This window comes from Rosa chinensis, chromosome 4, assembly GCF_002994745.2.
Source record: "Rosa chinensis cultivar Old Blush chromosome 4, RchiOBHm-V2, whole genome shotgun sequence".
In the NCBI taxonomy this organism is placed as follows: Eukaryota; Viridiplantae; Streptophyta; class Magnoliopsida; order Rosales; family Rosaceae; genus Rosa; species Rosa chinensis.
In genome coordinates this window covers 14,951,555-14,968,155 of record NC_037091.1, presented here as the reverse complement: position 1 = coordinate 14,968,155, position 16,601 = coordinate 14,951,555, and the positions used below count along the sequence as shown (strand labels likewise).

General features: G+C 39.0%; 1 protein-coding gene and 1 long non-coding RNA gene across 2 annotated transcripts; one reads left to right on the top strand and one right to left on the bottom strand.

Annotated features, from left to right (window-relative positions):
• The first annotated feature begins 6,688 nt into the window (after positions 1–6,688).
• LOC112200869 lies at positions 6,689–7,655 on the top strand. The gene is made up of 2 exons (XR_002936482.2): positions 6,689–7,194; positions 7,407–7,655. It is a non-coding gene; the product is annotated as an uncharacterized LOC112200869 (long non-coding RNA).
• A 149-nt stretch (positions 7,656–7,804) lies between these two features.
• LOC112200868 lies at positions 7,805–11,847 on the bottom strand. The gene is made up of 3 exons (XM_024341874.2): positions 11,375–11,847; positions 10,031–11,287; positions 7,805–8,565 (listed from the first exon to the last, which is right to left on the bottom strand). Exons 1-3 carry the CDS (start codon positions 11,791–11,793, stop codon positions 7,959–7,961), a joined length of 2,283 nt encoding a protein of 760 aa, XP_024197642.1. The 5' UTR covers positions 11,794–11,847; the 3' UTR covers positions 7,805–7,958.
• Positions 11,848–16,601: the final 4,754 nt, after the last annotated feature.

Sequence of the window (16,601 nt, the reverse complement as noted above, 5' to 3'; positions counted from 1 at the left end):
ACCTGAACAAATTGGACTTTGCTCCATTCGGAACAACTGGCTCTGAATATCACAGGTGGGTTCGTGATATCCGCCAGCATCTCAAGGCCGATGGAATCCTGGATACGATTCTCGAGCCTAGCCAGGACGTGCTAACTGTTGAGCAAGCTCAAGCTTTGGAAGCAAATAGAGCAACCTTAAAGGCAAATAAGGCGAAAGCCATCATCCTAATGACTAGTCATATGGATGATTCGCCCCAGTACGAGTGTATGAATGAAGAAGACCCCAGAAGGCTGTGGGTCTCACTCGAAGATAGATTTGGCAATGTCTGTGACTCCCTGCTTCCTGACCTAGAAGTGAGATGGCATAGCCTCTGCTTCTGTGATTTCAAGCCAGTTCTTGACTACAACTCGGAAGCACTTCGCATTAAATCCTTAACGAAATTCTGTGGTAAAGAGATCACAAATGCGATGTTGATTGAGAAGACTCTCTCTACTTTCCCCGTCTCTGCATTGATGGTTGCTAAGAACTATCGAATCGATGTTACTACAAGACGAATCACAAGGTTTCATGAGCTCATTGGATCTATGAATGTCACTGAAAAGCATGACAACATCCTTGTGAAGAACTATAATTCGAGATCCGTGGGAACAAAGCATATTCCAGAATCCAATTATAGTCGCACCGCAAAGAGAGGGCGCCAAGAGGGAAACTCTAATCTTAGGAATACATTTGGACATTCTGGTCCATATAATTGCTCTACTTGGGAAGGTAATCGCCAAAATAGGTGAACACGGAACCGAAGAGGTAAACGTGGAAAGAGATAGGGAGGCAACGCCTCTGGCCATGTTGTTGGCGCCACCAACACTAAGAGCCATCTACATGATGTTTTCAAAGCGCCTCGATCAATGGAGTTTGAGCAAAGAGATGTATGTTCTCGATGTGGAGTGTCTGATCATTAGGCACACATTTGTATAACTCGTGAAGAAATTGTCACCTTCTATAAAGCATATTGTGAAGCAAGAGAAGCTCACTATATAGAACAAGAAGATCAAGAAGATGATCTAGAGTGAAGGGTTGAAGACTACAAATTTGGCTAGGATCAATAGATCGCCAATTCTGTTTAAGTCTTTATTTTTCCAAGAGATGTAATAGGCAATTGCCATATATTTTTATAGTAAATGCCAATGGTTTAGCTTTTCTTCAAAGTAGCCTCACTCAAAGTAAGTGTGATGTCTAGGAAGGTTCTGAGATTAGTGGTACTTAAGTGAGCCTTGCTCCACTGACATCTCTCTACTCACCTGGTCACATTTATTTTTGAATTACCGAAAGAAGTTAGACGACTACCATTGTTTTTCATTAGCTATCATTTTGGATTAGATTTTGTTTAGTCAAAGAGACAATGATGTAACTCCGTTGGCTTATGAATAAAATTTCGAGTTCTTTATGACTCCATTTTGATTCTGAGCATATAACTTTTGTGACTACGATGGCTGGGCCATCTCTATTAATTCAAGGACATGGAATAGCTCAAGTTCCACTTGCCAAATGACACCTTAATTACTGTCACAGAAACTCTCTACTCTTCTAGGGCGAATCACACCTATGAATAGCCGACGGATTCCATGTGAAAACATATGTAGAAAACGGAAATGAGTTCTTTTGCAATACCTCTAATGATTGCAAATAAAGGCGCATCTTAGAGAAGTTTATGTGTCTCTCTAGTGGATTTTATGTCACTATTCAAGCTATTAAATCCAATAAAGTTACGAGAGAAGATCTCTTGGATTTAGACACATATTGGCTTTGTCATGACAGAATAGGTCATCCTAGTCATGATATGATGATCCATCTACTAAAAACTTCACATGGACATCATTTCTTTCGAGCGAAACGAAGCATGAATCAAAAGTTGATTTCTGGAGTAAGTGTGACCGACGCAGCTGCCTAGGGCACCGCCTCCGTCCACCACCAGCCTAGGGATGGTGCAGTCCCTATCCATAACGCCATGGATAGCGTCCATCATGGTGATGGCGCCCCAAGTGATGTTGCAATCACCAACTTTCTTCAAATAGCGTTTCAGACGCTCATGCCTAACCAAAATACTCATTGGTTGCTTCTAAAGCCTCTCGCTCGTTTTACAAAGCCCGTTCCTTAGGGAAATTAGGACTAAGACCGTCCTATGCAAAGGAAATGAACATACTTATTCTGTTCTTACATAGAATCCATGGGGATTCTGTGGATTGATTCAACCAACTTGCGGACGCTTAAATATTTCATGATGTTGGTTGACACGCAAACACGCTGGTCACGTGTTGTGACATTGTCCACCTATAAATGCTGCTTATGCTACAATCCTAGCACATATCATATGACAACGGGCTCACTCCCCATATCATCCTATTCAGTCAATTGGAATTGACTATGCTAGAGAGTTTACATCGAAAGACTTTCGATGGATATTGCAATGGGACTGATGTTGGACATCATGTTCCCATGTACACACCCAAATGGTCTTGCGGAACTGACTACGATGATAGTCTAGTGGTAATGCGCACCAATCTCCTTATATCCGCTTAGGGTGATGCAATATCGCATGTAGCTATGCTAATTCATCTACGACCCACCGCCACTCAATGTACCTCTACGTTACAGCTAGTGACTGGGTACAAGTATCGTACTTACGCATATTTGAGTGAGCCATTTATGTGCCAATTGCGCCGCCACAGCGCTCTATGATGGGTCTTTACAGACGAATGGGCAACTAAGTTAGATTTGAGACTCTAACAATCGTCCGCCACTTAATGCCCTTGCAAAGCGATCTCATTACTGCTAGATTTACGGGTTCTTACTTTGATGAGACAGGTTACCGTCGTTAGGGGGAGATAAAAACACGGATGTTCAACAGGAACGACAGGAATTGTCATGGCCTGTCCCCACTATGTCTCATCTCGATCCCTGTTAAAGTGACGAGATCACACAAATATGCTGCAAACAAGCCTGCAAGGAAGCACGTCCCTACGAGAGGACATAGCGCCACCCTACACGGAGGTAGGAGTGGCGCCAACGCCAAAGAGAGTGACACTCTGGCGTTACAGGCCATGGCCCCAGCTAGGATGCATGGGAGGCCCGTAGGTTCGCAGGACACTTTGGCACATTCCAATCCTTTGATCATCAAGACTCAAAATCTGTCTCATGAGAATCTTCCGGGTTAGGGTTATCGTTGGGGGATGCCTCAACGTCAGAACCTATTCCTAAGAATATAGAGCTCTATGAAAATTACAATAGTATACTTGAGACGTGGGATAGAAACTCCATCATAATCGATGATGTAGTTGCTCATTTCATTGCGAATGAGTTTGTTGAGTCAGATGATATCGAACCATGCTTCATTGATGAATGAATGCCAAAGTAGAGAGATTTGGCCTTAATGGAAAGATGTGATCCAGGTTAAGATGGATTCTCTAACGAAGAGGAAGGTTTTCGAGCTAATGATGCCAACACCTCCTAACATAAAACCTGTTGATTAATGGCTCTTCGTTAGAAAGCGTAGTGAGAAAAAGAGATGATAATCTCGCCTTATGGAGCAAGGCTTCTCATAAAACGCTCTGAAATCGACTACGATGAGACATATTCTCTCGTAATGGATGTCATTGCACTCCACTACCCTATCAGTTTGGTAGTTTCCGAATAATGGAACATGCAGCTTACAAATGTGGTCACTACGTATCTCTATAGGGATCTAGATACAGAATATACATGAAGGTTCATGGTGAACTTCATTTACCCAAGTCAAGTGGCTCTAGACCACGGAGCGCGTTTACAAAGAGGTTGAAACGTTCGCTAAAATGACTACTTGATTGGAAAGGGATATGCCCACGCATTTCCATAACAAGTTTCGGATTCCATCGCGGTTCATGTTGGACATGATCTTCATTAGAAGCCCTTCAAGAGTTAAGGGAAACCGCTAAACACTTGAAATCCGATTTTGAGATGAAGGATTATGGGAGAACACGATTATGTCTCAGTTTGGAACTTAAGCATTGTGTCAATAGATGCTTAGGCATTTTGACAATGTCAAACCTTCAAGCACCCCCATGATCGTCCGTAGTCTTGATCCTGAAAAGGACCCTCTTCGTCTGAAGGATGATGACGAAGATGTGCTAGAGGCAGAAGTGTCTTACTTGAGTACAATAGGCGCATTATTATACTTAGCTCAATGCACAGGACCGGACATCTCATTTGCAGTGAACTTGTTAGCTAAGGTATAGCTCTGCGCCAATGCGACGCCATTTTGATTGGTGTAAAAGATATCTTTCAGTATTTGAGATGTACGATTGATATGGGCTTGTTCTATCCCTACAGAGAGAAGATGGATTCGGACCCATCACACACCAGAAACGCCGCCAACGCTGGCATGCATTCTCTATCCCCATCCCAAAACTATATAAGTGTTTTGGAAGGTTTTGTTGATGTTGGGTACCTCTCTGACCCACACAAAGGTCGCTCCCAAACTGGTTAAGTGTTCACCAAGGGGAAAGACCGTGATATCTTGGAGGTCTATAGAACAGACCGTAGTTGTTATATCTTCAAACCATGCAAAGATTATTGCTCTTCACGAAGTGGTTCGTGAATGTTTATGGATTGGATCCATAATCACGCATGTTCGAACAATTGTGGTTTGAAGTCTACCACAAGATGAGCCTATGAGCATTTAGGATAATGTTGTTCGTTTTGAACAAATGAAGCAAGGTTACATCAAAAGAGACAACACCAAGCATAATCAGCAACAACAGACTCTCCTCAAATACCAAAGTGAACTAGGTTCGATCTGAGGATAATGTGGCAGACTTGTTTACTAAGTCATTGCCCAAATCCCCGTTCGAGAAACATGTGGCAAGAATTGGCTTGCGGAAATTATCTGAACTCCCATGATCGTAGTCATCAAGGGGAGATGTCTACATGTTCACCTCGAAACGTGAAGGGTGTGTTGTGCTCTTTTTCCCCTTCGACCGAGGTTATTTTTGTCCCACTGGATTTTGTTACTCGGCAAGGTTTTTAACGAGGCAACGAGAGAAGCACCGCGTTTGAGCAACACAAGGGGGAGTGTTCAAGTAAACCCTAATTTGTGTTTGGCCCAAACTCTAAGTTACTTGACCTAGTGGTAATAGGATTAAATTAGAAGGATTTAGATTCCTATTCAATGTACGATTACTTTCCTTGTATGATTGAGATTCTATACATTGTAATCTTCTATATAAAGAGGCCTCTATTATCAATGAGAAGACACAGCGATTTCCCCTCAATTTCAGTTTCTCTACAACAGGAACACTATTTTAGTGTAATCTACATTTGAATTCTATGATATAAACTAGGTCTGGTTCTTTTTATTTTATTAGCCGGTTTTACTTACAGTTTTTCACTCAACAAATGTGTGTCTCGTTTATAGATTACATTTTGGGCTAAATACTGGTTACTACCCTGTGGTTTAGGTCCAAAATCAATTCAGTCCATGGACTTCTAATTTCATCAAAAACACCCCTGCACTTTCAATTTTGATCTAATAGGTCCAATTCGTTAATATTTTGTTATGGGTTCAAGTTATAGTTGGATTATTTGTTGAAAAACTATTTATTTTTAGTAGTAGGACTCACTCGTAAATTGACTAGAGGTTGCCTGCAGACACCACATCATAAAACATAGGTCATATATGAGCCACATTAACAAGTTAAATAACTCAATTGTCCGAAAACTAACAAATTGGACCTATTAGATCAAAATTGAAAGTGCATGGGTGTTTTTGATGAAATTAGAAGTACAATGACTGAATTGATTTTGGACCCAAACTATAGGGTAGTAATCTGTATTTAGCCCTTATATTTTTAAGTGAGACCTTTAACAAATTTGTCAACAACGGTACATCATTTTCTGTTTTCTATGGGAGAGTTTTGTCGACAAATAATTCGTCCGCAGAGGTGTGTCAGTAACTCCTAATCTCCATCTCCTATGCAGGAGTTTCATCAATTTCCAGTTAAAGTTTTGGAGTATCTGTAGGAAAGGGATGGACCACAGACAATTATGGGAAGTGCCATAGCTGAGTTCAGTAACAAGAAAAAACAACAATTATCCGTCATGGGCTACATCTATGTCTCTCACACATCATCCATGAGGTCATGCGTCTGCACTCTGCTGGCAGTAAAAATGAGATGCACATTGTTTGGTAAGTTAACCCATGAGGCAAACAGTAAAAAGATACCATGGCTTTACATTGATAATAAAACCATAAGAATTGCATCTCAAGGAAAAAAGATTACTTAATTACATGCGTCTAATATGGGGTTGTTTAGAATGCTAGAAAATCGTTAGATTAGCTCACTATATAGAGTACACCGGAACCAATTTACATGCTAGAAAAAAGATTACTTGATTACATGCGTCTAATATGGGGTTGTTTAGAATGCTAGAAAATCGTTAGATTAGCTCACTATATAGAGTACACCGGAACCAATTTACAACCTAACTGTTTTCGATTCTGAAATATCATACTGACATACTCAATTATCCGTCTAAAATACCGAGTGAGAAATAAAGAGTGGGGCAACAGCCAAGGAATGATATGATCAGAATATTGTCCTTATTGGTGAAGACAAAACATGGAGAATGATTTAATCGTGAGAGGCTTTGTTTGATATGAAACACAAACGTGAAATCAGGTTTTTTTCCTTACCTACTCTGCAACACCAAAGCTGAATGGCTCCCCTTTACAGAGAGATTTTAGAAGCCACAATTGAGTGTTGTCATTCAGAGAGAGAGTTTGGAAAGACAATGCTGTCTATGCCCTTCTGAGTTGATCTCTCTCTCTCTCTCTCTCTCTCTCTCTCATTTTCATCTGCAACAGAATCACAAGCATGGGCTCAGACATGTTTTCCCTACCATCAATAATTCATATCCTCTCTCTCTCACTCAATCACAACTACAATGGTCTATATATACTTGGTGCTCTAATGTTTCTCTCCCCAAGGATATGTTTTCATTTTCATAACAATGAAAAGCTTGCATATAGTTCTGTTCTGTTTCCTTATTACAGTTCTGTATCTCTCTTCCCATAACATGAGTTCCTCTTCTCTGTCTCTGAGTATCCTCCCAGGAAGACAACCAATGAGGAAATTGAGCATGTCATTGACCAACAAGAAACATGAAAATCCAAAGATCAAGGTAGGGCTTCTGATTCATGAATAATAGTCTATCTGCTTCCAAATTTTTAGGCATTTCGACATAGTTTTGCCCAAGGCCAATGTTGCTGCAGTTATGTGCATACAGTAATTTTATTTTGAAGTTCCGACCTCTCAAAATAAACCTTTGTAGAAATAATTGTATTTGTGTTCTAGTGTCATGAAAAACCATCATCAAGGTTGTGCTAAATGCAGGTCATTGATGGAGACTCGGAAACATCGATGGTCCAAGAGAATCCAGTTTCAAACAAATATGCAAGTATCAATAGTAATATAGACGATATTGTTTACCAGATTGATTACCATGGAGTGACTACTCATCCGACTCCAACACCCAGACACTCCAAACCATAGAAACTTCTTCTTCTTTGTGGTTTATGCAGTGTTGTACTTATATATTTCTAGGTTATATATGAAATAATAAGTGATATTGATGAAACAGTCCATAAGTTACTCATGTTTCTTTTTCATGGTTCCTCTACACCAACATAGCTTTTCTCTCATATGTGTAAAACCCAGGAAGGTGATGACATAACGTCTTGAGCTATAGTTCAAGAAAAGCATGTTAGTGTAATCATTAACCGGCCATCTTTGATATAGCTCTGCTTCTAACGTCTAGTGTCATGTTTGACAAAGGTAGCTGATCCATTCCTGTCCATCAGCTCTCCATCCTGTCGGAACTGATTAAGAACAAATACAAACACAGTAATATAGTGGGGTATGGAGGAAGAAAAAATGTAGGATACATCACAATTGATGATGCAGTGAAACCATTCCATTCATATACTGCTTTCTGACGTTCCTGTATTTATCTAACAGTAACTTATAACTAACTATTGCATCCTCGAATATCACGTTTTCACAGAACCTAGATTTAAGCTGCTGGAATGCAGCTTCTACATTGTCTTTGTGTTGAATACATAATGACAATAAATTTTTCATCCCCATGAAAGGCATATTCTGGTCATCATTTAGACTGCTTTCCTTATCCAGATTGAGAAAACCAAGCCATTTAATTCGTCGTAAGGAATCCTTGTTTTCCTGAACTGCTAATTCTATGCTCCTGAACACTTCCAAGAACCTTGTCTGAGTACTAATTTTATCAATCAGCTGACAGAAGATGATTCTCTGGTTTAAATCAAGCCAGTTATTTGTATGTGAACTGGAAAAGATTGAAGCAACCAAGCAAGCCTTCCTAAAGGTAGGATCAGAATCACCTATCAACCCAACGGCAACATGGAAGAGATTCACAGATATATCATGAATGGTTCCAGACAAAGACTCAAAAGAATTGTTAACTTGTTTTTGCTTCTGGTACCAACTGAAGAATGCAACATGAACAAATCCTTCCCACCTGTATTAGAATAAAGCAGAGTATGTGAGAGCCTAGCAGAGTTGAGTACTAATATTCATCGAGTAATCATATATGATTGTGATTTATAGACTATTTGTCGTCATCTAAAATTTTTTTGAAAGAAACACAAAATTTTAAACTTTGGAAACAGGAGCAACCAACATATTCTACTGGTTTGAAATCAAATCTTTACACTTCTGCTCTGATTTAATACAAGGTTTGCATTGACATCATGCTAAAATTGAAACTTTCAGCAGATTCAAATTAACACTTCAACCATACATTCTGTACACAAGCCATCACTAGAAAGTAGAAACACAATCATAATCAACTTCACTTTCTTCAATCCATATCTTATAAGAATATAGAGATACGCTAGGAGAGTAAATATTTAGTTCCGCGATCAATATAAGTTTTCATTTCCCTTTACTAATAGTTTATATGTTATAACACGCATAATCGCCAATTGGGAAGTGTGTGTGTGTGTATTTGAATAGTATTATTCTATGTACAGAGAGTAATGTACAGAAGATTAGAAAAAATCTTCACAGTAAGACTAGAATCTGCTAAAATACTACACAAACTAAAGACAACAGGCAGCAGCCTTCTCATTGCCATGGGTCCAATAAGTTGTCTCTCTGTCTAATAGGAAAAAGGTTTCCATTCATGCATACCATATCATTTGGTCTTGAACGTGGATCAGTCCACATGCAATGTTGAGTTCATTGTCAGAAAATAGTTGTAAAAGGATCACTCAGCCAATCAAAAGATTTTCCAATATATACATTAACAGTCATATGAAATGTGAGATGAAGCACCAAATGAAGTTAATGTGCATCAAAGAATATTAGCAAACTGGCATTCCAGGAAGGAGAAACACAAAAGTATAGAACCAAAATCAAAGAGAAAATATTCAAAAACAAAAACAAAAAAATTGAAAATTGCATAAGGAGAGGATTGCATAGGCACTTAGGACAATCTCATATGTAATGTCAGAAAATTGCATTACAGTCAATTACAGCTATTGAGTAGAGTGGTAGGGATGCAGTCAGTAGGACTCTAGATAATCTCATGCACTGAGAATTCTGAAGATGTTATTAACATAAAAATTAAATTGTGGAAACAGGAATCATTTGTGCCCACAAGATATTAAGGGCAGATCACCAATCTCTCTATTTATATCTTATTACATGACTTGATGATAAGGTGCCTTAATAACCCTGAAAATTTTCAGTATGCAATGACAAATTCTTTCGTATGAGGAAAAGACATCTAAACCCACATAAGCAGAGCAGTAAACTATGACTCTGTGAATGGTAAGTAAAGGTCATATGGTCACTGAACTACTAAGAATTACCAATGCATAGTATTTAGTTATTTACAAGTGCTTTCAAGCATAAATTTGACCCAAGAAAAGGCAAGACCGACCAAGTGTAATGTGAATACAATGTCAATTCATACTTACTCGAAAGGAGGTTCAACCTCGATACCAAGTGTAATGTGTAAGGAACAGCTAGCAGACCCATCAAGACTAACATTCTCAGTGCATGCCTCATGAAGAACACCTCTGGGGATATACAAAATATCACCTTCCCTAAGCAAATATTGTTTGCAGTCACCCATTGAATTCTGAACTTCTGAACCGTGTAGTCTATCAAGAGGGTCATACAATCGAGGTAACTGAACATTTGACTGAGAAGAAACTCTCCATTTCTTAGTCCCAACAAGTTGGCATACAAACACACAGTGGTCATCATAGTGACAAGCCAAGCCCTGAGAATTTGGTGGTGTCAAGTACATATTAGCACCTAAAGATGGTTGACCAAAAACAGATGCTAATCCTTCTGCAATAGCAGCAACACTGTCAAACCGGAACTCCATTCCGCGTAACGCAACTGTATAACCGTCTTTATATGCTTCTTCGCATTTTGAAACATCCTCGGCACTAAGACAATGAGGATCCTTTATGCAGCAAGATGCCAGACTGTCCACAAAGAAATGCACCTCCTTCTTGCTTTTCGTTTTAACAACCCGAATGTCCTGCTGGTAAATTAGGGGACAACCCAATTTGCTCCGCGCCTCTTCCAGAAATGCAAGGATGTTTAACTCGTCTGAAGAAATAGGAAGACAAGAAACCATCCCTGGAAGGATTGATGAAAGAAAAGAAGGATATGCTCCCACCAAATTCACTGATAATGGGCCGAAAAAATCATCCTCCTCAATTTTCACCCCAGCTGACGGCCTCCTCACAAGAAATGGCGATACCTCCCAGTGGTTAGACATAAAACCTCTAAAACCCAACTCAGTGAAACCAAATACACCTCTCTCAACCACACGAAAAGGCAAAGGCGTGACGAGCCGAGCCGCACAAATGGAAAGCCTGAACAGGCTTTCGGCCACATGACCAACTCTAATGTTGCTAATATGCAAGTCTCCCCCTAGTGTAGAATCCAAAGGGCTTGCGAGTGACATTGCATTTCGCACATTCGCCCACAGATTCCTCATAAATGCAAAGAAAGATTGCGATAGGTGTCTCGGGATTTGCTCCAATTGCTCAATGTCACAGGTATTGATGAGAATAATTGCAGCATTGAGAATCAACACAGAAACTTCATCCATCTTAAATCCTACACTAACAGAGTTTACATCTTTGCTATCCCCAGAGGCAGAGCACACAGTAACTGAAATTGTTGAATATTTACGAACCCGAAGAAACCGAAATCTATCATAAAAAAAAAAGTAAAAAATTACTGAAAAACAAGAACAAAGAAACAAGGAAGGAAATTGAGATGAGTACTGAGAGACTCACAGAATCGTCGGAAGAGCAGAGAACTCGATCAAACGGCGTCGTCCGACGCAAGTAGTGCACAAATCGAGAAGAGCGTTGCAGGCGGAGACGGAGGACCTGGAGAGCAAGGCATGGATGATGTCAGCGTCGGAAGCGATGGTGCGGTTCATGTCGAGGGACTCGAGGGCGGCGGAGCCCACCATGTCGGCGGCGCGGGAGGCGAGGGAAGCGGAGGTGCGTGTGAGGAGAGTGGGGAGGAGAGAGAGGAGGGGGTTGTGGAAGGAGCGGCGGAGTTTGTTGAGGCATTTGGTGAGTAAGGGGCGGTGGGAGTCGGGGTTTTGAGAGGAGAGGGCGGAGAGTAAGACAGCGAAGGCGGTGGTGTCTTCACTGACGGCGGCGTCGGATTCCGGTTTCCGTTTTCTTTTGCTGCGCCTCCCCATTAAACTATTTGAAGAACAAACTTCTTCAACCTTTCCCACTCAACAAACTTGGTATTTATTACGTTGATTTTCATATCTGTCTTTCTTTCTAATAAATGTCTCACATTTTTTTCTTTGTATATTTTCATTAGAAATGTCTCACATTTTTTTCTTTGTATATTTTCAGTTTGATTTTGTAGGATGTTTAATTTATTTTGTATTTCTTTTTTCTTAATTTATTTTTTATTTTTTAATTGTTATCTTGAGAACCTAGGCTGTGGTGTTTTTCTTTGCTGGGTTTATTGTGAGTTTTTTTAAATCTAGCTTTGTTTAGGTTTTTAAGCTTGCATTGTTCTCTAGGGTTGCCTCTTAGGATTTCAAGAAATAAATTAGGTTTACTGCTTGGTTCTGTTTCGGCACTTTCTCTAGTAGTGTCAGGTTACTGGCTTTGGTCTTAATCTTATGATGATGTTGCATCTTAGGTTGCCCTAGTTATATTGTTTCATTCAGTTTTGGCCATAGGGCTGGTTCCCTAATTTTTGGGTTCAATCTTGTCGTAGCCCTCCTTTTGGGTGAATTGTTCTTTGTAATGTTATCTACCTTTCATATTAATGGATTGACACCCAAATTCTCTAAAAAAAAAACTCAGAAAAGAAAATAAAAAACCAGTGAAAAGTTACCCAGTACCATTTGGTCTAGTGGCATAGTCTCCCCTTTGAAAATAGGAAGTTGTGAGTTTGACTCACGAAAGACTAGTTGTAGCATTTGAGTTGTTTATCTAATAAAAATAAATAAAAAAACCAATGAAAAGTTATAGATGTAAAAGTATATATAACAGATTGTAAATGTCAAACATGGAAAATATAGAATTAGTTATTCAATATAATAAATTTTGAGTTTGAAGTGGTACTAGAATCCATGTGTCATTTGTTGAGTGGGAAAGGTCAAAAGGAAAAGATAGAAGAGAAAGGTAGCTAGTATTCCTCTTTGGTCATTCTCAAGGGTTCTTATACATATTGAGGGTTTTCTTTTGGTGTAGAAAACAACCTGTTTTTATTGGGGATAGGTAGTATATGAAGGTGTTTTCATATTGACAATTTTGTATACAATAATTAAGTCTTCACCATGTGACAGTTTTTCCTCGAAACAATTTCAACCTTTGAAATTGGTTCCTCTAGATTTATCATGACAAAATTTGATATACATTGTTAAGTCATTTCAGACCAACTTAGCTTTTGATTTATCACTGCACCATTTGTCCATACCCACAATTCTTTGTTTATATATTTACTGCCGTATGAGATTAAAACTTGGTTAATTATGAGATGTTACTTGTGGATGCCAATCATTATAGATTAGAAATTGGGTCAATTAAAACTATATGTAAATTTTATTGTGAGTTTTTTTTTTTTTTAATTCTTTGGAAAAACAAAAATTATAGTTTCATTTTTATAAACTCAAAAAATAAAAATAAAAAAACAAAAAACCCAGCGATAAGCTATAAATGCAAAAATATATATAAAAAGATTGTAAGTGGCAAACATGGAAAATATAGAATGAGTTATTCAATATAATAAATTTTGAGTTTGAAGTGGTAGTGAAATTCACATGTTGTTTATTGAGTGGAATAGGTTTAAAGGAAAAGATAAAAGAGGAAGGTAGCTAGTATTCCTCCTAGCTAGCATTCCTCTAGGAGCATATTAGTGTTTTTGTAAAAGCACTTGTGGTTCTACTGAAAAAAGAAGTATATTTATGACAAAACAAATACTTCTAACTTAAATGGGTCAAAAATTTCAAATTCAATTTCAAACGGAGCCAATAACTCTCTCATCAATTGAGATGGTTATTTGAAATTGATTCTTGTTATGGTTACAGAGTCCGTTCATTGGAAGCCGTTTTAGTAGAAGAGCATAGAAAATTTAGTGCTTTTTGGTAGAACCGTAAAAGCACTTGAAGTGATTTTTTCTTTTTTTTAGAAGAAAATGAAAATTACAAGGAGAAACTCCTTGGGCAGCCTATACTAAGCTGGTCCAAGTTGAACGTCGGAAAGGTAGAAGGAGCCAGCTGATTAAGTTAAAACTTTGGAGCTGAGAGGCCATGACCTGTCAACATAATCGCGTCCGCAAGGAAGTATGCTTCTCGGAAGACATGAGAGAAAGAAATGTTGTCGAAAGATCTTGAAAGCAAAATAATGTCTCTGATCAGAGATCTCAAATGTCAGGGAGTAGGGGCGGGCGCGGTGCGGTTCGGTTCTGTTTGAGGCCCAAACCGCAACCAAACCGCTTTTTTCGGTTGGCCTATATATCAAACCCCAACCGCATTACAAAAGGGTTGAACTGATTATTTCGGTTACACCATTTTTTGGTGCGGTGCGGGTCGGTTTCGGTTTAGAACGATTTATTAATTGCAACTAGAAAGAGAGGGCCAAAATAAAGCTTATTTTTACCAAACAATTTCAATAAGGCATAAATAAATTTTGAATACATTTAGAGTCCACACAAATCGGCAAATGTCACCCAAATATCAAGCAACATGCAGAAAGACCATAGCAACTTATTACACACACACACACACACACACACACACACACACACATATATATATATATATATCAATGATCAAGCAAATAAAACAACTTATTACAAACTGAAAACCTAATCAAAAATGGATTTCTTATATATTGAAAACCAACATTTCCATCAATAGAGAAATAATAAATAAATAAAATGTAATTAAAATAAATTCAGTGTGGGTCGGTTAAAATCGGGATGTTTATGACCCGAAACAGCAACCGAACCGCTTTTATACAGTTCAGTGCGGTGTGACCATAAAATAACACCGTTTTAGTTCGGTGCAGTTACCGATCCGTTTTTTCAGTGCGATTCTGGTTGGTAACCGCATTTTCGGTACAAAATGCCCACCCTTACCAGGGAGTGTCACACCTTTTCTTGATGCAATTGATAACTAGAGAAGAGTCCCCTTCAACCAAGAACTTTTTGTGAATGAAGCGGAGAGCACACCTTTTCTTGAAGTGGTTCTAACCAATGTTTTCAAAGGCGTTGCCGAGGCGCGCCCGGGGCGCGCTCCGGTGTGAGGCGACCGGAAATTGCCTCGCAGGATCAAAATGAGGCGTGCTGCTGGAAAAGCGTCGCCTAGGCGACGGAGCGTTCGCTTTTTGCAGAAGCGGCGCCTGAGGCGTCGGTGCGAGGAAGAAGAAGAAGACGCGAGGGTCTTTTTGTCCTTTTTCTTTCCGTCAAAACGACGTTGTTTTGACTTTTCTTTTTTTTTTTTTTTTCCCCCATACGAAGTCGACATATAGTCTACTTCTATCAGATTGAGAAGCAAACCTTCTCTCTCTTCTTCTTCATCGTCAGCGACCTCGACAAGTCGCTGGTCACTCTGGTCTCTGTGGCTTCTAGCGAAGGAAGGCGAGAAGAGTTCCACACCGAAACGATGACGGATGAGGCGTCGGGGAATCTGAAGTATGATTTCTATTGGAACCCAAAAAAGTGAAGGTAAGCTCTGTAAATGAAGTTTTTTGGGATTTTTGGGTACTATGTGCTGAAGTGGGTATCAATGGTGTTTGGTATCATCTGCATCTCATATGGGTATGAGAAATTTTGGTTCTTGAATTGTAATTCTAGTCTCGTATTTGAGTTCTTTGTTTGCAACCAATTTTGAAATATAGGAAGAGTTGTCATTGACTTTTTAATGTGTTTAAGCTTGAATGATGAAATCAATGTCCAATTCATGGTGTTAATTGAACCACGAGAGTTCTATTTTGAGGTCGAAGACGGCTTGGATCAGAGGAATGTCTCGGCTCAGTTGCTGCGCCTCTTTTTCCATGACTGCTTCATTGAGGTAAAGAACTCAGATTCTTCATGACTTTGGTGTGAGTTTTTTTGTGATATGGCTTTAATTTCTGGTTTGAAGTATCGAAATATAGGGATATATGGATTCTTGAAATTACGGATTTCTTGATTGTTCGTGGCTGATCAGCTTGGCATTGAATGTGGTTTGGGGTTTTGCTCTAATCGGTTTTAGTAATTTAGGGATTTCTTGACTCTTGAAATGCTTAAAATGTAGCTTGATTCTTTGGATTTTCCTATATGGTTGTTGTTTGGAACCTTATTTAAGTATATTCATATTATTTATAAATGTAGTGTATTATTATAATAATTACGGAAAAGGCGACGCCTCAATGCCTTGAGGCACTCGCCTCGCGAGGCTCTAGGTGGTCGCCTTCGCCTTCGCTTTCGCATTTGAAAACATTGGTTCTAACCACCAAGAAGTGCGCTTTCATGATTCTAAAAAAACTTCCAACTTTTGTCTAAAGGCTAAAGCTTTTATGTTGATCTCGATGTCAGAAGCAATTCCAAACAAGGTCAATGACTATAGTCTTGCCCACCAAACCGAGTGATTATGGTAAATCCATTTATTAAACATGTATGCCAAAGTTTTAAATCTTCTTGTAAATTGAGCTATGATTATGTGCCATACATCGTTCGGGCCAAGAAAATGCAAGGTACCTAGGACGAACTTAAAATAGGATTGAACCAGCAGGTTCACTAATAAGAACCTAGAAGCTATCCTACAAAAAGTTAAAACAATTAAGTAGTTAAATTTGATTTTGATTAGGAGCCATTTACCTTTCATGTAGAATCCTGGTGCAGCAAATGTAGAAGCAATTTTGCAATCCATACATGGTGTGAATGCAAAAATTGCATCAAGGAAATTTGGAAGAAAATGATGAAGCGTGCCATCGTTTGCATTTGCATAAGAGAAAGAAAGAATAGGATGTACAAGGTCAAGTATCCTTCAGTGAGAAT

What these genes read in the sequence shown, in the direction of transcription:
- LOC112200868 (XM_024341874.2), bottom strand. Translation starts at nt 11,793, where the DNA reads ATGGGGAGGCGCAGCAAAAGAAAACGGAAACCGGAATCCGACGCCGCC. An exon ending in TCTGCTCTTCCGACGATTCT is followed by an intron (nt 11,288 to 11,374) that starts GTGAGTCTCTCA and finishes TTTTTATGATAG; the next exon opens with ATTTCGGTTTCTTCGGGTTC. An exon ending in GAGGTTGAACCTCCTTTCGA is followed by an intron (nt 8,566 to 10,030) that starts GTAAGTATGAAT and finishes ATTCTAATACAG; the next exon opens with GTGGGAAGGATTTGTTCATG.